Source organism: Grampus griseus, assembly GCF_964374135.1.
Source record: "Grampus griseus genome assembly, chromosome: 3".
Lineage (NCBI taxonomy): Eukaryota > Metazoa > Chordata > Mammalia > Artiodactyla > Delphinidae > Grampus > Grampus griseus.
Genome location: NC_139019.1, coordinates 114,478,314 through 114,500,620, shown reverse-complemented (window position 1 = coordinate 114,500,620; position 22,307 = coordinate 114,478,314). Strand labels below are relative to the sequence as shown.

The window sequence follows — 22,307 nt, the reverse complement described above, 5'->3', positions numbered from 1 at the left end:
TCTCAATAAACACTTAGTGGTTGATTGATTCTAATAGTTTAAAGAAATGACATTTTTATTCATTCCTTCAATAAATATGTATCAAGTGCCTACTATGTGTGCCAAGGGCTTGTTTATGCAATGCCTAAAGCTACTTCATCCACAGTCACATGACATCTTACCTTCCAAAAGTCAGTTATGCTGCGAATAGACTTAAAGTTGATTCTTTCTTCACCATGCACAGACGTGTCCAAAAATAGAGATGACATAACTTTGTTTAAGTAATACATATGTGGGTTTACCATCCCAAAAGTCACTAAGGAGAAGAATTTTTTGTTTAAAAATTTACATTTAAAAACACAATTTTTATCAGGATTAAAAATGTACTTGTAATTTGTTCTCAATTTTGTTTTGAAAATTCAATTTTATTTTTCTAATTATAAGAGCAATAATAAAAAAAACCTAAAATAGAAATATACAAAACAGGAAGAAGTTTCCTGTAATCCCACTGCTAGAATTAGGTTTGGCATATATTCTTCAGATTTTTCTAAATGCATAGACACTTACAGAGAAAATAACTTTATTTTTATAAAACTGAGATCACATTATACATACTATTCTGCAAGATGGGTTTTTTTTCCAATATTGAGAGTAGGCAACATAATATAGTGAGTAGTTTAGGCTATGAACTTTAAAATCAAACAGATAATGGTTTGAGTCCCACCATAGGGATAATATCTCCTACCTCATAGTTTTGTTATGAGAAGTAAGTGAGATAATTCATGTGGAACATTTAAAACTATGTTTTGGCACATGATAAGATTGAGAAGAACATTAACTAGTATTCTTTCTCACTCTTCCTAGGGGTGGGTGGGTGCGTTTTAGAGCAGGGTATATACTAAATATGTCTTTTTTTTTTTTTGCTAGAAGGCCTTTATTTTTAGAAATAATATATCTTCAACATCATTCCATGGCACACATGAGCCTATGCCATTCTTTAACGTTGCATAGTATTTCACTGTATATACCGAATATTAAACAAATCCTGTTGGAGATTTGTTTCCAATTTTTCCTAATTATGAAAAGGTGTTTTTAAAAAAAAATCCCTGAATAATGGGATTATGAGTAATCTTTAAATATTTTTCCACTCCCCAAATGGTTTGTAATAAGCAGTTAAAAAGCAATCTAAAATATCTTAATTTATAAGGTTGGTTAAAGCTGTCTTTTTAATCCAGATCTGACTCAAGCTCACCCCTACAATACCAATTAATTAGTTAAGCGATATATAATTGCCACTATGTATGCTGTACCAACATAAGTCCAGTCAGTGAGCTTGCATCTACTATATGTTGGGTGCTGTAAAGACAAAATGCTCTTTAATACTGATTAAGTCAATGATATTGACCCACAGATAGGAGGAATGTAGGTTGAGATGTTTTCCTGGTTCTCCCTAAAGATCTGCATTGATTCATATCTTCTGTGACTCAGAACTAGCATATTTTACTATTAACTCTGCAACAGGCCAGGGAAAAGAACAAAGCAGACATCAAGACTAACTTCTTAGGCCTCATTTGTAGTTTGACCTATGAAACTAGAGCAAAGCTAATGTATCTGTATCGCTCTAAAAGAAATCAAGAATTGGCAACTCAAGGGAATAATTATATTCAAGACAGAACTGCCAACAGAAAGGAATAATTAATTAAATCAGTGTTGACTATGAAAGCTTTTTATTACTTCTGTGACCTGAAGTTGTGCCCCTTAAGAATTGGAAATAATGTCAACCTAAATGAATTTAAGATGTTTAAAATGTGTCACTATTTTTTGAGGGGTTTCAGTAGTCTGAAAGCGTATGGTTTTATAAAATCCATATGTTTTGTTTTTCATCTGCACATAACTTCTTAGTTCAAACAGTGTCTTCATCTACATCTGTGTACTTACATATACATAAGTTTATTAAAAAAATAAGGTAGAGTAAGACCTCCTGAAGTGTGGTTCTCATTTCTACTTCCTTTCTGTAATGCAGCTTATGTTTTGGAGTTCCTGTGAGATATAAAACAAAAATTTTCCTTAATTTATAATATATATAACTAATAGGGATGGAAAAACACAGGCGCTTTTAGCTGTTTACACTGTGTGAAGGAAAGCTCCAATGGCTTCTGGTTATGTTTTTACTCTCACTTTTATGAAGAAGGACTAATTACTAACATTTTCCCATGGTGATAGTGGGCAATCATTTTATGACCGTATATAATGAATTTTATAACCCGGATGTTTCCTCACCAGTCTTGTTTTAAAATGAAAAAGCAAAATACAAAGCAAACAAAACCCCCTCCTCTGCCCCTAATCGTTTTCTCCTCCTGTTAACTCTGCTTCTTGGGATGGCTGGCTCCTGCTGGAGGGGGTAAAAGGACTTAGCCTGGGGTTCTGCCAAGGCCACTACTCCCTAGATCAACAAAGGCTTTCTAAGGCCGGCCTAGAGAAGGCTACTATACAGCATGTGGCAGCGCCCAGCTCCAGCTTCCGGCAAGGGGCGAGATGTTCCCTCAGGGCTTCACTTTTCCTATCTGTGAAATGGGTCCACAGTTCCTCTCCGCTTCTCAAGGGGAGTCTGCGACGGCTAACCGTTCTGGAGGTCATCTCTCACGTGAATACACGTGGGGCTACAGACTTCCTTGCAGGATATTTGCAATAGCCCATTCTGCTCTGCCCCACCCACTCCCTAGAGGAACCCCTCACCGCCTAGGTGCCACCGGGACGCCTCAGCCATGGCAAACTTGGACGACAACGCCCGTTCCGCCGGCGGTGCCTGCGCGATACTCACACGGTGCGCGCCTAGCTCATGCGCCTGCGCGAGCCCCAGGCTCCACGATGGGAACAAGCGGCGCTAGAAGATGCCAGCGCGCCTGCGCACCGAGGCCTTTACGGAAAGGCTTTGCGTGAGGCGGGCCTGAGCGTGGTGGCGTTTGTCTCCTGCGGAGGACCAACTTCTAGGGCAAACCTGGCTTTAGGCCTGGGGTTAATCATAAAAATCGTAGTAATTAATTATAATGGGCTACCCATTCTTGACTTTTAACATCTTTTGGCTTGTTTAGTCTTCACACCGCCCTTTCCTGAAAGGTATGTGTTTTGTCCTCGTTTTAGACCTGAAGAGACTGAGGAGAATAAATTACTTACCAAAGACCCGTTGGGGCAAGGTTTGCTCGACGCCAAAGCCCGAATTTGTAACCAAGACCCCACTCCGCCGCTGCAGCTTTTAGATACTGATTATTAGTAATCGAGAGCTGTTGCTGGAAATAGCTTCCACCCCTCTTTCCACCCAATATGGCTTAAGAGAACGTTGAAATAGATTAAAAAAAAAAAAAAAGTTCTGCAGTGATAAGGTAAAAGCGTAGCCCAAAACAGTAGTCTTTGGGAGCCCAGACTCACATCTGACCCAGCAGCTTTGCAAAAGTGAGAAGGTTTGTAAACCAGCTATAGAAAAGGCCAAATTTGGTTGTAAATTAAGGCATCCATAAGCCCGCCAGAATATGAGGGGGGGAGGGGGGCAGGGATTCTTAGGTTGGTAAAAAGGCAAATAAAAAAGGAATTCAGTGGAAAGCCCCAGGGTAGCCAGGTAAGAAACCCTTCAAGCTGTTTTGAAAGTAAAAGATAAAGCCACTTCTGTTATTTCTCGGAAAGAGATGTAGGGTGATGTTGATAAATGCTGTTTCATGTCAGGTAAAAAGGAAAACTAGGCCACATAGCAGCGAGGGTCAAAGACTACCAGTGATAAAACGAATAGGAGAGGTGTAGCGAAAGGCCAGCAGCCAGTGGAGATGAGACCTGAGAAGAAAGGGCTACTGGCCTAGCTTAAGAATAGTTTAATACAAGGATTTGCCCTTTCCTGTACTTGGACTCTCAGAGGCTGGCAAAATTGTTTTCTAAAGTAGTAGGTTATCTGAACTAGAAATGTAGGAGGAAAAAAGCCCAAAATATAGGTATTCAAATTTACATTAAATATAAGAATTAGGTAGATGACTCTGCAGTCTATTCTTAATCCATTGAGCTCAGTAGACTCCTTAAAGAATTAGAAACCTGTTTGGTTAAAACAAAATCACAATTTCAGGAGAGATTCTGTCATGGTTTAAGTTATTCTGGTTGCCTTCGAAGTGCAAACCGTAAAAAGTTTAGTTCCCTCTCTGGAGAAATTAGCTGTAAGTGAGCTTCACCAAGACAGGCTGTTCTAGAGCATAATATTGTTGGTCTCTTGGAACTTGTTATTCATAGGTTTTGCTGTGTGTCGCTTAATAGATACAAACCAGCAGTTTTACCTTAAAGATCTAGACTTTTGTGAAGATGAGACAGTCTGTTTTAAATATTTGAAATTTTATTCTCTTTTGACATAAAACTAAGGAACACTCAGATAATCTATACCATGTTAGTATTCCTATCAGAGAAAACGGGTAAAACAGTATTTAGAAAGCAGTACCAGTAAATCTTATTACGCATTAGATGTGTTTAAAACGTTGATATTCATTTATAACCTGTAGTTGTAAAATGTGTATGACTTAAATATTAAAATCCCACATTTTTTAAGATCTTCATCTACAATTACAAACCCAGATTTTCTGTAGGTTTCACAAACCAGAGAGGTAAACAGAATGTGCAAGAGTCAAAGGATAAACGCATTATAAATATATATTAGTTGTATTACCTAATTAAAACCATAATCTGTTAATACAGCTATGGATTTATTTCAAAAATGTAATTGAATATATTGCTAATAGTGTAGTTGTTGTGTTTTCCAATGTTGGTAGAGTTATTAAAGTTCTTCACTTTCATAGAGTCCAGATTGAGCTGCCAGACGCTGAAACTCTCCTTCAGGGTTAAAAGCTTGTTTCACATCCAAACCTTTCCCGTTAAGTGCTAAATATTTGCTGAAAGTTGGTCGGACACGTAACTGCTTAGGAGCTGGAGGAGTTTGGTTTGGACGGGCTGAAATGGATCAAATAAATGTTAATTTAGAAAACTTGTCCTAAACAAATGGGTTGCACTAGGTAGTCATTATCGGACAGGGAGAGAAAAAAAAATCAAAACTGATTATGTATGGGGAGAATCCTTCAGAATTTATGCTATGCTGGAATTTATGTTTCTTATTAAATCTTTCCAGTTAAGTTCTTTATAACACTTGACATAGCACTGTATAACAGCGTGAGATACCTGTAACATCTAATCTCGTGTTACATGTGGTCACTCCAGCTTCATTAACTGCAGACACAGTATACCACCCAGCGTCTTTCTTGTTTACATCTTTTATCAGTAAAGTAACTCTTCCAGAGTTATCATGATATAAACTGGAAAGAAACAAAAATTGAAAGTAAAGGAATTAGTTTTCCTGTGAGAATTTATTTATGATGCCTATGACCTACAGAGTCAGACTAATAGGAAGAAAAAAGCATTTGGAAATTCTGAGTCTGTAGCTAGTCATTGCCAAATAGCTATGGGTTTTTTTGAATTAAACATCCCCCCAGTCTTGTTTGTATCATATTTCCTTGAGCCATCTTCTTTTATTGTTAGTAAAAAGGTAAATCCTAGCCTACTTTATCCCTTAAATTTCTGATTAGTGGGATCTGGCTTAATGAGGCTTATTATATTTCTATATATATATATTTTAAAAGTTGAAGTATAGTTGATTTACAATATTGTGTTAGTTTCATCTATATGTTTTTAAAATTAGACAAATTGAGGTCACAGATGCATGCCATTTATAATACATTTAAAAGTATAACTGGATTCACCCAAGTACAGTATAGTTAAGTCTAGAAATACTTATCCTACCTTATTCGATCAGTGTTGAATTGTACCATTTCATTATTTCTTTTCCAGAAAAGCTTTGGTGGTGGTATAGCTGAGATTTGGCATTCTAGCTTCACTGAGTCTCCCTCAAAAACTTTTTTACTCTGTGGTTTGTAGATGAACATTGGTGCTCTTCTATGTTCTTTTGCTACATATTAATAAAAAAATCACGTATTTGAAATATTATAAACAATATTAAGTCAAACCAAAGTATTTTGAAGTTTGTATGCTGATATAAAAGTTTAAAAAAGTACTAACGACAGGATTGGAAGCTTTATGTTTCAGCTGTAGTTAAAATAATATGCAATACTGTTGTATATTGTATACTATTTATAGTTCTAAAACAGTAATGTAATGATGCGTTGAATTTATAATCATGTTTCATTAGAAGAATTTAAGTCAAGTTGAGATCATCTCAGCTATAGAGAGGCAGCATGAGTGGTGGAAAGAGTACCAGCAACTTGGGTTCGAATTCTGTTTGCCCCACCAGCCATGCCACATTGGGGAAAATTTTGTTTAGTTTCTCTGAGGCTAAATTTTATCTATTGTAAAATGATACCCAAGAAATAGTTACTGCTGTGCCCACAAAAGCACAAAATTATTGTGAGGATCAATTGCGATAATGAATGAAGACGCACTTTGTAAACTATAAAATAATATACAAATGCCAATAATAATTATGTCTTTAGTTTTCTTCAAATACCTGAGGGAAAAGAGGAACTGATACTATAATACTATAACCCTAACTTTCCTGAAGGAGTAAGGAGGAGATTGGACGGATGCCTGTCAAAGTCTTTTTCAGCTCTAACATTATAGTATTTTTGGAGCTATTGGCACAGAAAGGATTTGCCGTAAGCTTAATCACTTGGATTTTGTGTGTGTGTGTGTGTATAAATTCCCAGATCACTAGTTTTTCCCTTAGTCTGAGGGCCCTTATTATATCATAGAATGATCTTAAAGATTTTTCATTCATCTGGGTAAAATACAAACTCAAGATTGCCCATCCTTGAACTTGATTAAGTTTTTATATAATAAGCAGTGAATTATAACAAAATATTGCTTATGCAGTATATTGTGGCTTAAGTTATTGCAAATGTGATATATTTAGAGCACTTGAATTGTAATATTTTAAGACAGGACATAAGTTTTATGAGAACTGCCCTACTAAAGACAAATATGAGATAAGAGTTTTACCATACTTGTTTTCTAAAGCAAGTAAGCATGTTTTTGTTGTCATAATTAGAGACTAGTTTCCTGGTAAACAGTGCATAGTCTAAGGCTAAAAGTTGACATTTACCCTTCAGTTTTAAACTATGTGTGATTATAGCAATTCTGTGAAAATGTGAGTCAGATGGATTATTTTAGACTGTAGACCAGATAAATGATTAGACTAAAAATTTTCATATTAAGACCCCTTAATCATATCTACAAATACTGTACATCTACTGTACATCTAGAAATATACCTAGAATATACTACCTCCTTTGGTCTGTCTGAAATTTTACCTTTATTTCTCTTCCAGAAAAGCTTTAGTGGTAGATCTGTCATTCTAGTTTCACTGAGTTTCCCTCAAGAGCACTAACCCCTGCCCACCGTGGCTTTTACATAAAAATTCGTGTTCTACTGGGTTGTATAGTATAGACATTAACCTTAAATATAAAGTCCTTGGGGTTTTTCTTTTTTAACGCTTTCTTGATTCTACAAAATTTTAAGGAGCTCTGTAGGATCTCTTTGAAAGCTTACCCAGGACGTCCAGCTGCACAGTAAAGGTGGCTTCTCCTGCTCTGTTCTTGGCAACACATGTATAAGCCCCTGCATCTGAAGCTCTGACCACTTCGAAGATGAGTGAATGAAAACCCTTTTCAGACACTATCATTTTGTGAAAATCATCTGATTGAACTGGTTGTCCATTTAGATACCATGACACATCAGGAGCTGGTAGTCCACTAACCTAGAAATGAAAACACAAGGAGATAGAATTTTACATTATAGATCACTGGGACCCATTTGTCCATTTATGAATTTTAACAGTTCAGTATCTGAGTGGGTTTGTGATTGAAAATGCAAAACAAGAGCTTAAAAGATATTTTCTTTCAATAATTTTTAACAAAATAGTAAAAACTATAACACTTGAAATTAATACAGTATTTTCATACTATCTGAAAACACATCTAGCTCTTTTGTAAACAACCTCAGGCTCCTTAAGATCTCTTAATTACTATATTAAGGACGTTAAGTTATCTTATATTGGTCTCCACAAGGAATATGGAAATCATATGGCTTTTCTGGCTAATGGCAAGTGTGAATGAAGTCCCAGAGGCCCATATATATGAGACTTGCTGATAACCTTTCCAAATAACCTTTCCAAAACTGAGTGTTCTTGAGCTGTAGTTCTGGTGTATAAATGGCATTTTGTTAAGTGTTTTCGTAAGTCTTGACAATTAAATCCATACACTGACTTTCATTCATAAGGAATCTGAAAAAACATTTATAAGAAAAAGTTCTCCCAGATGAGGATAATAAAAATGTAGGCCTTTCTAATAAGTTATTTTAGCCTGAAGAATTCTTCTAGGCCAAGAGAGAGCAGGGTGACTTGAATTTCTTTAAAGAGGCATTCTACTTTAGAAATCCTATTGCTATGAAAGCTTCATTTATATAGAGTATTAGGTGGTAGGCACTATTTTGAGTACCTTATACCTGTTTACTTAGTTAATCCTCACACAGCTTTATGAGGTAGATATATTTGTTATTCCCAAAGAAACAAAAGCATAGAGTTGTTAAGTGACTTGTCTCAGGTTACACAGCTGTAAAGTGGCAGGGCCAGGATTCTAACCCAGGTAAACTTAGCTCCAGAGTTTGTGTTCTTATCTATTATACATATTTCTTGTCAAGCTGTGTAGAAAGCTATGAAGAGGAGGAGGACATTTTTCAAAACTTAGTATCCCATTGTTAATTTTTCTCCAGTATATTTGAACTTTTCTCTTACTTTGAAGTCCATTCTGCAGAATCTTCCTTCTTCAATTGACATGTTCTCTGGCACTTGAATGAAACGAGGCGGGTAAAATTTCTCCTGGATTGCATCCTGATCATTCACATCTCCCCTTGAAGATGATCTACTTCTACAAAAATATTTTAATAATCACTATGCAGAAGAGTCGTCATTGCTCTTCCTTTCATGCAAATATAGTTTAGCCATCAAATTTGAAACCCTAGAGTCTATGCTGTTTGATCTGATAGTGTAGTAACAATGGAGAGAGGCTGCAGAGCTGTATTTAGCTGTGGCATATTTGATGACTATTAGAAGTGGTAGCAATTTAGAAACACCTGATACAAATTATACATCTTTGTTTCTTTTTTCAGTGCCATGAATTGATGAAGAAACTGATCTATTAAAATGCAGAGTACCCCATGGACAATTGTAGTCACATGCAAAGATTGTATAATTAGAATCAGGTTTCCATTGTTATGAAAAAGTTGTTTAGCATGGAAACATGGTCCTGGCTTATTTCACCAAAACATTAAAATCTGAGATAGTTGTGATAATTAACAGATAAAAATTTTTATTGTCATCTTTGACATTAGAAAATTCACATTATTTTTTTTCAATTGGTTCTAAAGCAGTATAAACATTATTTTCTTTTTTTATAACCATATTTTTTTATTGCAGTATAGTTAATTTACAATGTTGTGTTAGCTTCAGGTGTACAATAAAGTGATTCAGTTATATATATATAACATATATATTAAATATATATAGATTCTTCAGATTCTTTTCCATTATAGGTTATTATAAGACATTGAAAATAGTTCCCTGTGCTATATGGTAGGTCCTTGTTGTTTATCTATTTTACACATAGTAGCGTGTATCTGTTAATCCCAAACTCCTGATTTATCCCTTCCAACCTGCTATCCCCTCTGGTCACATTGCTTTGTATAAGAAGTATGTAAGAAGCTTGAGGGCTTTGTAAATATTACATTTTTTTAAGCTGCAAACATTTTAGGTAGCAAAATGTATATTTCTTTAAAATTAAAAAAAATTTTTTTTTACCTTACTTGTGATGTAGGAAGTTGCAGTCGTGCATGTTCTGAATTGTGCTGCTTGAAGTTAAAACAAAGTGATAATGTTAACATGCTGTTGTTAGCTTGAAATGAAGCAGAATTTAGTAGTCGTAGTTGAAAGGAACATTTCTGTTGTGGCTGTATTTGTACTGTCATGGATAGTTCTATATATTTAGCTGTTAAGCATTTAAAATATAGTACACTAACCTTCTAATACTCTAGCAAGAAATCCCCAGAATTAAGACTATTCAATAGATACGATTTATGAAAATTAACTAGACTTTGAATTGGTGGTGGTTCATTTTTTAGATGACGATTTTATGACAAAGGATGATGAGTCCCCCTGGTGTATTTGAAATGGGAGCACATAGTACAGATTGTCCTTTGGTAAAACAGGAATAGTTATGAAGTCATTTGTGTTGGCAGTAGATACAGGGTATTATGCCTACTGCTCATAAGTGGCACCAACAGCAGTAAACACATATTAGACTGGAAAATACTTTTCTTTTTAGCTCATGGCACAAAATCCTGATGGACACTGTGGAAGCTATGTGTACAGTTATGAAAAGCCTTTGAAAAACAACATTACTTACTTCCTGCCTAATAAGGGTGTATTTAATTTAAGCAGTCATCTTTTAGAATTTATATCTGAGCACCAGAAAATTATTCATATTTGAGGATAAAATCAGGAATTGATGAATTTATAATAGAATTAACTGATTAAATATTTAGTGCCTATTCCGTATATTTCATTGTGCTTGGTATAGTGAGAGATACAAAGAAGTAGAAAATATAGTCCTTACCCAAGTATATGAAAAACAACATAGCAAATCAGTACAAATAATTTATTTTGGGATGAACTTTGATGTATTTTGTCATTCTAAAACAAAATTCTTACAACTCTGTAATAATTTTTGGCTGGGCTTTGAGTTTCTCTAAGCCAAATGTCAAAAGATCAGTGAATTTTTTGGTAAAAAATAAGAATAATCCACTTAAACTCATATCTAAATTAAGTTTTTGACCTTTTCCTGTAGTGGTTTGAACATGTATGTATTTATATTCATAGGTGTGATATTTCAGTTATATGTAATTTGATGACATTTTGTATTATTTAAGTAGACTGTTTGAAGTGTACCAAAAAACGTAAGATTTTTCTTTTCTGATTTCATAATATGTTTTGCTGCTCTTTTCTTGGTACCTTCACCTTCATTTTAAAGTTTTTAAAGAATGAATGAGAAAAACAATACACCCTTGACCTTGAAATCATACACTGTGAATTTATAACATAAACCATCATCAATCTAATGTTACTTTGGGTTATTTCTTCTAATAGAGATATATTTGTGTCTTATTCTTGCTGTAATCTCCTGTACCAACTCCAGAGCCCAACACACAGTAGGTACTTCATATAAATTAGTTGAATAAATGAGTGTGTGAACTCCTCAGTAGCCGAAAGAGAGTTAAGTTCTGTTCTCAGGTTCTAGTTACTTGCTGTGCTAGACCCTGCTCTATCCTTTTCAGTAGATCTAGTCACATTTAACAGAAACAAAAGTCTTATTTTCATCTTCCTATACTGTAGAAGGTTGGAATTCTTGAATGCTCGGTTTGGCTTCCAGTTTCTTGTGGAGTTTTTAGGAAGGAATGAGAGGTAACTACAGAAGGAAGATAGAAGAGCAATAGCAGTTCATTTTGCCTCTCTAGCTGTACACTTCTCTTTGAGGTTAACTTGTTAAAATGAAGGTGATCAGGAACAAGCCTGTGGGATATTCACTTTATGTTCTGGATAAAGTTAATCCCTTGGAAAGGATGCTGTTCTTAATCCTGGAGCCATTACTCATAAGGTTTTTGTTGTTTATTTTGTTTTGTTTTTAATAAGAATCATTTTAAGATACAGGAACATGACAGAAGAAATTGGATGTTTCGTTAGTACATGAGTTTATTTTAAAACATTGAAATGATAAACAGCTTATGAGAAAAGGTTATAATTACTTTGGTTTAGAGTTTTAACTTTTGTCCTGTGAAAGATTTACAACTCATAAATTTTCTGTCCATGTAGACATCGTAGGGAGAGTCCTCGGTTTAACTGACCCCTAAATGTCCAGATGAAAAGTGACACCATTAGTCTTCTGGTGTTTTGACTTTATAACATTTCATATGCAGATACTAGAACCACCAGAAAATGGGGTAAAATTAAAAATTTTTGTGTATATATTCAACCCATCATGGCCTCTACTTTTTATATGTAATGGAGTATGGAAGTAATTGACTTTTGCTTCAAATGCTATTTATAAGCATTTAGAAAAGCAGATATTTAAAAATCACACAAAAGAAAAGTGCTCCAGTTAGATAAAGATTATTTTAATTTACCTGTGCTGGATCTTGTGCCTCACTGTCATTTTGAGCTTGAAACACAGCAGCTGCATTCTGTGGTCCTAGCAATCTGCGAGCCATCTTCTCCTCATATGTTAGCCGCTTTAAAGAAATAAATCATAAAGGAGATAGTAATGAGATTTAATAAAAGTTATTTGTATAGCTTTACCTTAAAACCACCAAGAATTATACCAAAGAAGTATAGTTATGTCTATTGAATGATAGATGCTATGTTTATAAAAAAACATTCTTTCATTCAAAGCATTTTCCTTTCGTTCTAGTGCCACTTCCCTCATCTGTAATATTCATCTCTGTTTTCTTTCTTCTCCTAGTAAAGGCAAGCATAATCACCCTTAAATAAGGCTCTCTCTCCCCAATAAAGGGAAATTCTTTGTCTTCCTCCTTGTTCTGCATGTTCCTGTTGGCTCTGTCTTTGAATATAGTACCGTATGTCCTCAGATTCAGAAATAACTTTTATTAAGTGAACACTATATTTGATTTACTAACTTCTGGTTAAGAGCAGTGCAACTCGTATGTTAAATGTATTTGGATTAAAGGCATATAGTAGTACTCTTTCAGAGATCAGTGACTAATACAATGTGTATAATAAGAATTATAGCTATTTTTCCATCAATAATATATACCAAAGTACATGAAGAAGTCACGTTGACAGCATTTCCCATTAGTTATTTGGTCATCAGACGTATTTTTATGGTAATGCTTAAAACAAAATTGAATCATTCAGATTGGGTTTTTTTTTTTTTTTTCATTTGCTTCATTCTTTTACTACTGAACTCCTAGAGGGGATTTCATGCAGAGAAGTACAGAATAGGATCCAAATATTCCCTTTTTTTAGATACTCCTCTCCCTTGCTGATTATATGGACATAGATCTGTGAGACAGAAACAACATTCTTATTGAGATCAGATTTTATAGTTTTATTGGCTTTTTTTTTTAATACAAAATAGACATCTTGCTCACTTGGTTTCCATTATGAAGAAGGTTGTCCTTGCATTTTAGCTTTCTCTCCAAATCTTGAATCAGAGCTTCTTTTGATCCTTGTATTTCATGGTCAGGAGTCCTTGGTGTGGGCTTAGTATTTGCATTTTGGGATGGCTTAGCATTTACAGGTTGGCCAACTGAGGGTTGTTGATAGCTTTAAAAAGAAAAAAAGATTTTTTAAAAAGAAGATCTTTAAAGTAAGGTGTGGTATGTAAAATAGAATTGGCATCATTTTGTCAGTCACGTTTAGGTAGGTTGAATTTACCATTTAGTACTGCTGGTGTTATTAAAACACCAATTGCCCTAATAACAGTCAAGAAGGATTTTATAAGAATGGTTACTAGCTGTTTTTTATTTTTGTTTTTGTTTCTTTTCATCTTGGCAAATGAAAATTAAGTAGCAGGAGGAGCAATTTAGATTAGACCTAAGGAGAATGTCCTTCCTTGAAGATCTTCCCTAAAGAAGTGAGAGTAAGTCTAGTTACTGGCAGCTTGAGAGTTCTTCCAATATTCCAACTGAATTTCCTGAGTTTGATTTATGGGTGGATAGTAAGCAGCAATGTGCTGGAGCTGACTCATATGGGCTTAAGAGAACTGATTTTTAGTGTCTCTTCCCAGCTCACTGTGATCTCATGCTGAAAGTTTGAAATTGGTGGTGGTGGGAGTATCTACACCAGGGAAATTGGTAAATACCACAAATCATGGCTCTTTCCTCCAGAGCTGATTGTTAAACATTTATCAGCATAACCACGGGTATTTAGTGAATATTCTCTTGCTTTGAATGGAGTCTACAGTTTACATTTTAATTTCTACTTCCTATTCATATTCTAGACAATCCAAGTATGGCACTATATAACAACTTGTACAGTAATAACAGTTTCTTCAACATTGCATAAGTGATTTTTAGAGAAAGGGATGATTAGAGGAGGAAGGAGAAAGAAATGTAAACTGAGAAAAAAAGGAGTTTTGGGAAAAAAAAGTAAATTTGATCGGCAGTTGAAGAGTTTGGTTTAAATCCTTATTTCAAATTCCAACCGTAAATTTTCTTCCAAGATGTCCTTGCCCCCTCCTGGTGTTCCCCTGCTGATTCTGATAGAGGACAGGGGTGGTATTTAGGGAGTCCTATATTTTTAGATCTGTTAGGTAGCTCACACTCTTCACAGGGTTTATTCAGATTTTACCTAGTTTATTTATTTAGGGCTCTGAAGGTGCTAGCTTATATCTATTTAATGTGGGAAAACTGGCCACTGCCCTCAATGAATATTTTACCATTATCATAATAAATCCAGATATCCAGATGAGGCAGCCTTGGTCTGTTCTCTGACATGTCCCTGTTCAAAAATTCGCAGGGATCATTAAAAGAACTTGTAAGCTAAGTGGAAATGCATTTCCTCTGAGTGGAGCCAGAGTTTTAACTTTTGCAGGTTTTGGGGTCTTGGTTAGTAATCTCTAGATTGTAAATACACTGAAGGAAAAAAAGATGTTTTATTACTCACCGTTGTGTTATTTGTATCCACTAACACAAAGCCTGCAAAGTAGTGAGGTAATACTATCAGTTCAGTGAATGAATATTTTCCATTGTATTCAAGATGCTCTGTATTGAAAGTTGATTATATACATTTTCCCTCCTTGTATTTCAGATATTCAGGATTGTCTGTATCTGATTTGTTCAGTGAAGCAAATAGCCAAACCAAGTGTTTAAATAAATAGTGAGATGTTTTTGTTTTGTTTTAAGATTGAATTCCCAGGTCAAAGTGGTAAAATTTCTTTGGTTTTATAGACCTACTATGTCTCCAACTGTATGAAGTTAGAATAGCCCATTTGTTTTTTTGTTTTTCCAGCTAAAAAAAAAAACCAGTCATATGTGTTTGGTTAAAGTGAATTAGCATTAAATAATTCTTTTGTCAGACTGTCATAATATGATGTAATATATCTGAGAAATCCTGAAGGACTATCAAAACCAAGCCTGAGAATCACTGATATATATGTAATCTCAGTCACCTTTTTATTTACTGAATACCTGCATTATTACCAGTTTAGATGGTTTAAGTGTTAGGACTTGATATCTGTTCATAATTAGAAACTAATATTATACTTGCACAATGCTTTATAGGTTTTTTTTTCTCCCCCTATCATTAATCACCTAAATCCTTACTTTTATTACAGATCAGAAAACTGAATCACTGAGCAGGTAAGGAAAACTTGAGGAATGTCACACAGCAAGCTTTTTGAAAGGAATAGTTAAAGAGTTCCCCTGAATTTCTAGTCTGTGGTTTGATAAACTGAATAAAACATTTGCTTAAGGGTTTTCTACTGATGAAAAGCTAAATAAAGCTTTCAAACCTCTCTAGGTCAGAATCCAAGGGATTATTATAGAAGACAGGGCAAACTTCAGCCCATCATAAAAATGAGGGAGTTGTGCACAAATGTTCAAAGGGCCAGAGCTTTCCACCTGTGCAGCTGGACACTGAACTGGTATCAAGTAGCTGTGGGAAGATTAAAAGAGTTATCTATGGTTGCTGAAAATGGAGCAGCTAAAGCTGGATCTTTGATCTCTGGTTTGGGGTCCTTCTGTGCTTTATTTCTTACCCTCTCTATTTTTTCCTTCCTTCCTCTCTTAGTTCTGTGCAGAGAGCTAGGTACATGGTTGAGGCTCACTAGTATTTATTTGGTGGCTTTCTTTTCTGGGCAGGAATTTGGAATAGGATTAGAGCCTTTACTAAGAAAAAGAATATTTTAGTGAGAAAGAGTTATTTTAGATTTAAACATGCTTATACAGGAAATTTGTAAATAATTGAAAGCTAGATGGAAAAAGATTATATGGGTAAAATGTAAGTAAGAAAAATCTACAATATGTGATAATGGGTATAATGGGAATTTGAGATAGAAGAGAAAGAGCGGGCTCTTAATTCTTGAAGGCATCTTTTAAAATCATTAGGCCAAACCTATGAGAATGCCTTTTTTGTCAGTCAAAAATTTTTAACTATCAGCCATTTCAAATGGTTCAACCTAGTATCTATAGGATTCTAACAAATGTTTTTGGCTTTCCTCGTTTTTATTTTTAAAAATATTGAAAAGGTTTCTTTGCAAGTTGAATTGCTCTGGTGAGTTCACCTAGGTTTCCAGAGTTGTCACCAAAAATAGGAATCTCTAGAAAAATTAGCCTCTAGAGAAAACTGAGAGAAATTAGCAAGAATTTCAGCAAATCTGTTGATAAGTCTGTAACCAACAAAATATATTTCATCACAGTTTTTCAGATGCCTCTGATTAATTCTCTGATGTTCTAGCCAGCCAAGGAATAGGAAAACTGATAGCCCAGAGTTTGCATAAGCACAAAGTATTCAGTTCATGTTTTAAAAAAAGCACAACCACTTTGTCCTTCTTCATATCAGGTTCTCCTAGGACAGTTTTAGGGCTGTGGAAATAGTACATGCTTGCATAAGGCTTCAGTTATTCTTCCCTGTATTTAGGTTGGTCTAACCAATTTGAACAAAGTGTAGTTTTAATTGCCAGAGGAAACCTTAAGATCATGAGCCTTTACCTATTCAGTCCTTCCTTCTGATCATAGGGAAAATTCATATACTTCAGTGTTTGAATCCTATGTTTTCTTTTTAGCCAAGTGGTTGTTCAGGATCAGAGGGGAAAATGGATAGGAAGAAAAGACTAAGACTGAGAAGAAACTTAATAGCCTCTGCTTATGTGAGAGGAAATCCTATCTGAAGAAGAGCAGACAGGTGTTCACCTCAGCTAAGCTCAGAACCAGAGCAATTAAATTTACAGCATGAGGAACGTAACTTAGAGGTGGGGGAATAGTTCACTGTTCCTGGGTATGTTAGAAATATTTTTTTTGAAGATGGAAAATAGTAGGTAAGTAATTGTGTTATGTAATAGGTGATTTGGGTTCAGCTCAACCTGGACACTGGAGAATGGGTCAGATGACTTATTGCCAGTACCCTGGTTTAAGGTGTTCTAGGAGAAATACGGAATGAGACTCTGATATCACATGGACTTTTTAGATAGTGAAGAATGACGTACATAACCTATCTCCCCTTCTCCCCCAGATACAAGCTCACGGTATACACAGTTCTATCTGTCTGTCTCTCTCTATATATTTTAAAAATTCACTTACTTGGAGTCCACAGTGGAAGGGATGTTACTGCTATTGTAATCAGGCTGTGATGGTAATATGGAGCTGAGGAAGTTGGCTGGGGACTGGTTATAAGTGGCTGTAACCCTTTGGCCTGGGTTGGAGCCAGCAAGCTGCTGAGGAGAACCAGGGAAAGCAGAGGAGGACATAGTGATGTGAGAGCTCACTGTTGAGGAGGCAGAATATCTTTGCTCTTTGCACTGGCGGGGCTGGATTATAATAGAAGACTGTTTGGTCTGGCTGGAGTAGCTGGAGGTTTCCGGTCCAGGAGGCTGCAGTCTGGAGCCACATGGGTTTTGGGATTGGATGAAGTGTTTTGGACGTTCGTAGTTAAACATGCTTAGCTGGTTTATGGAAGTTGAAGGCAATTTATAATGATTTGCTCCTGGAAGGGTGGGGTCCCGAATCTGGGGCTGCAAGCCTGGAATTATACAAGGTTGCAGTGAATCAGAAGCAACCTTGGTCTGCACCTCGTTGTTGAGATCCTGGGGATACTGTGCTCCTGGCTTTGATAGAGTGGCCTTCTCTTGAAGAATATTGTTCCTTCAAAAGAAGAAGATGATTCAGTTACAGTATTTGCATAAAAAACAGTACCGTTTAAGATCTTTAAGAGTTTTTGTGCTTTGTTTTTTTGCTTGTTTTTTTAAAACTTATGTGCTTTCAAAGTCACCTCAAGGTGGAACTTTCCTGGCTTCTAGACTTCCCATTCCTTTATCTGTTGTCTTTGCACAAGTGACTTTCCCCTTGAGAATAAGAAAAAAGAATTCATTAGTGTTTGTTTGCCTCTGGGTGATTCTTAAAGCACGCCCAGGGCCTTCAAGATGTAGGAAAAGTTTAAGTTTGCCAAGTGGTTATTTATGAAAAGAAAACCTGTGATGTTGCTCAATGTGATAATTTTATGGTTTCATGTTTAGCTTTTGCCCAGAGGCTACAGTTTCATTAACCACAGAGAGTTAATGGTTTAAAATTATTAGCAGGTAAATATATAACATGTCAGCTTCTATTCAGTCTGAATTCTTCCCCTTGCTCATCAAAACCGATGAACAGCTCTTCTGATACTCCAGTTAATTCATGCCCTGGTGATCTGTGATGAATGATGTGGTGAATCAAGGGGAGCAATGTGCTTCTTTGGTAAAGAACATTACTGTCCGTATTTGCTCCTTCACCCTTTTACAGTTTCACAAAGTAGAGCAAACATCTGTTCTTCACTATTGTCAACCTTGAGTGGATTTTGTTTTACCTTATAATTCACTGCTTCTTTTTCTCCCTTTGATCCCCAATTGACCATAGTACCAAACTAGATGATATTAAGGAGTGACTGTATTCGTGTGTCTCTGTGTGTGTATATAATATATGTTACCGACAGTATTCCAGAGCCCTTTGTAATTTTTTGTTATTTTTAGATTGTATTATCTAGTTATTGGTCTCAATGGTCTCTTAGTTATTTAGTTTCACTTTAAATTATTTTTACATGTTTAATATGTATTTCAGACTAATTTTGAAATTGCTTTAATTCCTATATTATTTTTCCTTTTGAAATGGCAAACAGGATGTACAGAAGGGAAGTAAGGCAACTGTGAAGCTAGCCTATAGTTTCCCAAGAAAAGAAGGGTACCATTTTTCTTACTTAGCTCTGCATTGGCAGTACTGACTTCCGACAGTAGTTCCCCATTTTTCCTTTGATAAATCATTTGTCACTATAATCAACCTTAAAGAATTATATTTGCTTCTTTTGTTTTTAATTGGGGCATAGTTGTTTTACAATGTTGTGTTAGTTTCTACTATATAGCGAAGTGAGAGAATTATATTTGCTTCTGATTTCTTCCATTAGTAAGGTAAATCTGGGCAGGACTGTATATAGACTTTATACACAAAAACTAGCGCCATAAATTGTTGTAATACTGCTTTTGTCTTTATTTAAAATATCAAGTAATTTAGTTCAAAATACATTTAGTTTGTTTCATATAATATAAACCAACTCTGAGGTAATGATAAATCAAACTTTTAACTAATAAAATTAACCAAATTGTTTGTCATCATTGAAGCATAGTCTTATAATTATTCAGTTTCCTATCTTGAAGAAAGTATCATTTTTAATGAAAAACTTCTAAACCAGATAACTTGATCCTCAGGTTGTGCATGTAGTTTAGAGTTATATTAAAATTAGCAGTTTTAGGAAAGAACAAAAATGCAACTAAACAGCCAAGAGAAAGATTCTATTGAAAAAGGCACTTAAAAAGTCATACATTTCTTAATTTTGAGTTTATGAATACAAGCACATTCAACTAGAGTGCATTTTAGTAATTAACTATATTAGGCCTTTAAATTATTGGAGAAAAACATCCAGAAGGAGGCTTTAATTAGATACTCTAAAAAAAACGAAAAAAGACTCTATTTCAAGGCAAATAGTTTCATATTTATGGGTTTATTTTTTCCATTGCAGAATTGAATCCAGTGTTTGGTTTTAAATTCCTTTTTGGGCAGGCAAATCATTCAGATTAATTTCAAATACCAAGGAAGGAATAAACTGTTTAACAAATAGCCAGTAGATATTTTCCAGAAAATTCCCTATTTTTCTTTACATATATTTTTAGAAGGTCAACTATCTTGTACATTTTGGTATCAGCCTACATAGTTAACAATTACTGTTATTTAAAAAAAATTCAATTAAAAATATGTTCTTTCAAAAGTTTCATTTTATTCATGTCTCAACAAAATTTTACACAGGTGTTCACACAGGTAACTCTGAAAGGTTTTTCTTCATGTGTAGTAGTTACTGTTCAACAATTCAATTCTATAATGCCTTCTATTATATGACAGTATCAATTTATTCCAAATAATGTTAAATAAATTTCAAAGATTTTATGAATAAAGTACTATTAAGTCTCCTATTTAGAAAAATCTTGACTTTCCCCCTCATGTCTAATATAGCACAGACTTGCACAAAAAACTGAGGATATTTTGAAGCTGTAGGACATTACCACAATTACAGTTAGATCAAGTGTCCCTTTTCAAAGAAAAATGATGATTTAAAAATAATGACACACAACTATCTTTCCTTTATCCTTTCTGTAATGCCTTCCAATTTCAGTGGAATGAACAGGTTACATTCTTTTCAAATCTTGTATAATGCCATTATGATCTTCTGGCTTTTGAACTTTTTATCTGAAGATCACCTTTTACATACTGTTCTGATTTGGACAAAAAACAAAAACAAAACCCCAAACTGAAGCAGGAATAAAGAAGGGACTTACCCGAGTTCCAGAGAGTGCCTGCTCGGTTTAACCTACTACTAAAGGGAAGGAAGAGGCATCCCCTTCCCTCACAGACTAATCTAGTGGCTCTGTGCTTAGTATTATAGCACCACTGACTTTTATCAGCTGCCAAACAGTGACATCTGATGTGCTTGCCTGTCCATCTACCTATGCTGGCATGTCAAAGTAAGAGTCCACAATCTAAACAATATCTCAGATGTCTTAGTGATATTTAAGGAGTGGGATTACATGAGCTTCTCTTGCAAGCCTCTTTATTTTAGATGTGAGCTTTGACTATGAGCTTTAGCAAGCTCATATAGGGGGAAGAGCAAAGAATTGGGAAATGGGAAAAAATATAAAGAAAACTTATTTTCTTTTTTGTGGTGGGGGCTTTGATCTTCCCTGTTGAAGAAAGGACTAAAAGGGAAGTAGTATTCTAAGACTGACATTCTAACTGCTAAGACTTCTCCAGAAATAAGACCAGTGATGGATGGGCTCCAAATTGATTTGTATTGGATAGTTGTTCATCTGAAGGCCTTTTTTTTTCTCTTGCCAAATGGGAGGGGGAATGGAGTGGGGTTCAAGCAGTTTGTTTCAAGAGAGGGAGTGTGTCTGGGCAAAGGCAGGAGAGCAGGATGATGGTGTTATGTCACTGGGAAGGTGGGGAAGTGGAAAAAAGTGATTTGCTTTCTTTAGCAAGTTCTCTGAATCTGTATAGCATATGCCTCCTTGACTTTATACTTTCATTCTAAAAGAGTTTGAAACACTTCAGAAACTACCAAACGAGCAGTGTTTACAGTTAGGGCTCTGTGTTGTTAGCTCTCTTTATTTCCCTTACTCCTTACAGTTACACAGCTTCCTTTCTCTTTTCATCAAGGAGACCATCTTAGCATTTAAGTTTCCATTTTTGTGCAGGGAAGTAAATAATTACAGAGGAAGAAACCTTCAAATCGACAAGAGGTGGTGAAGAGGGGTAGGTGGCATGAGGATCAGGCTAATCAGGTGGAATTATCCCTATTTAGTGGCTTTAACTTTGGTATGGTATTATTGCTTAAAGCATATCTGTTTATTCCCCTCCCTCATGCGTACTCCAGTCTTGATGTCATTATCATGTACGTTAGGATCCAACAAATAGATGTTTGAGCACATGTGAACTGTTTAAAATTCTTCACAGCTGACCATGTAGGTGTACCTTCCTTTGGTGTTCAGAGAAAGTTTGATAACTGCCACCTGGGCACACAGCCGTTACTTAGTAGAAAAAGCATACTAGACTTGTTGAGTAGGCGTTCGCTTACAAAGTCTTATTTCAGGAATCACCCAAAATATTTCTCCACATCTGCTCACTGATATTTCAGATTCCATTAATAGGGACAAAGCCTTTCAATCTAAATTAGAGAGACCTAAAATGTAAGTGCAAGTGACAATAAAAATAACAAGAATAACTGATACATACAGCATTTACTTTGAGTATGGCCCTATTCTGAGCACTTTAAATGTGGTGTATGTGACTGATATTTAGTTCTTCCCAAGAACAGGGTTTGATTGAGATACACCCTACCAGCCAAGAAGGGAAGATGCTCAGGACAAACTGAAACCCCCAATTTTGCCTAGGGCAGATTCTAAATGTTCCATAGTTGAGGAAGAATTTTAGTTTTATTTACT

General features: G+C 35.3%; 2 protein-coding genes across 6 annotated transcripts in view; both read right to left on the bottom strand.

Annotated features, from left to right (window-relative positions):
- The window catches only part of PKD2L2 (polycystin 2 like 2, transient receptor potential cation channel), a gene marked incomplete at its 3' end in the record, with an annotated part of 40,196 nt that extends 35,996 nt beyond the window's left edge, over positions 1 to 4,200 (bottom strand). For all 3 annotated transcript variants that reach the window (XM_082651702.1, XM_082651701.1, XM_082651703.1), the window contains exons 1-3: positions 2,716 to 4,200; positions 1,918 to 2,019; positions 162 to 295 (exon numbers count right to left, since the gene is read on the bottom strand). In XM_082651702.1, the coding sequence (XP_082507828.1) occupies positions 162 to 295; positions 1,918 to 2,019; positions 2,716 to 2,746 (267 nt within the window). In that variant the 5' untranslated portion in view covers positions 2,747 to 4,200. The remainder of the gene's footprint in view (positions 1 to 161; positions 296 to 1,917; positions 2,020 to 2,715) is intronic.
- Positions 4,201 to 4,327: 127 nt separating this feature from the next.
- MYOT (myotilin) lies at positions 4,328 to 20,792 on the bottom strand. 3 transcript variants are annotated; one of them, XM_082651705.1, is made up of 11 exons: positions 20,646 to 20,732; positions 18,062 to 18,134; positions 17,374 to 17,934; positions 13,225 to 13,399; positions 12,241 to 12,345; positions 9,863 to 9,912; positions 8,801 to 8,933; positions 7,558 to 7,765; positions 5,797 to 5,962; positions 5,179 to 5,312; positions 4,328 to 4,953 (listed from the first exon to the last, which is right to left on the bottom strand). In XM_082651705.1, exons 3-11 carry the CDS (start codon positions 17,727 to 17,729, stop codon positions 4,781 to 4,783), a joined length of 1,500 nt encoding a protein of 499 aa, XP_082507831.1. In that variant the 5' UTR covers positions 17,730 to 17,934; positions 18,062 to 18,134; positions 20,646 to 20,732; the 3' UTR covers positions 4,328 to 4,780. The 3 variants fall into 3 exon arrangements, with proteins under 3 accessions (XP_082507831.1, XP_082507830.1, XP_082507832.1); XM_082651704.1 differs by lacking the exon at positions 18,062 to 18,134 and having other exon boundaries at positions 20,646 to 20,792; XM_082651706.1 differs by lacking the exon at positions 18,062 to 18,134 and having other exon boundaries at positions 9,863 to 9,909; positions 20,646 to 20,792.
- Positions 20,793 to 22,307: the final 1,515 nt, after the last annotated feature.

Bases quoted from the DNA above. Each gene is read 5' to 3' on its own strand.
- MYOT (XM_082651704.1), bottom strand. From the start codon at position 17,729: ATGTTTAACTACGAACGTCCAAAACACTTCATCCAATCCCAAAACCCA. The intron at 5,963-7,557 runs GTAAGCTTTCAA...ATTAATATGTAG, and splicing joins TGTGCAGCTGGACGTCCTGG to CAAAAGAACATAGAAGAGCA. The intron at 4,954-5,178 runs GTATCTCACGCT...GATCCATTTCAG, and splicing joins CACGAGATTAGATGTTACAG to CCCGTCCAAACCAAACTCCT.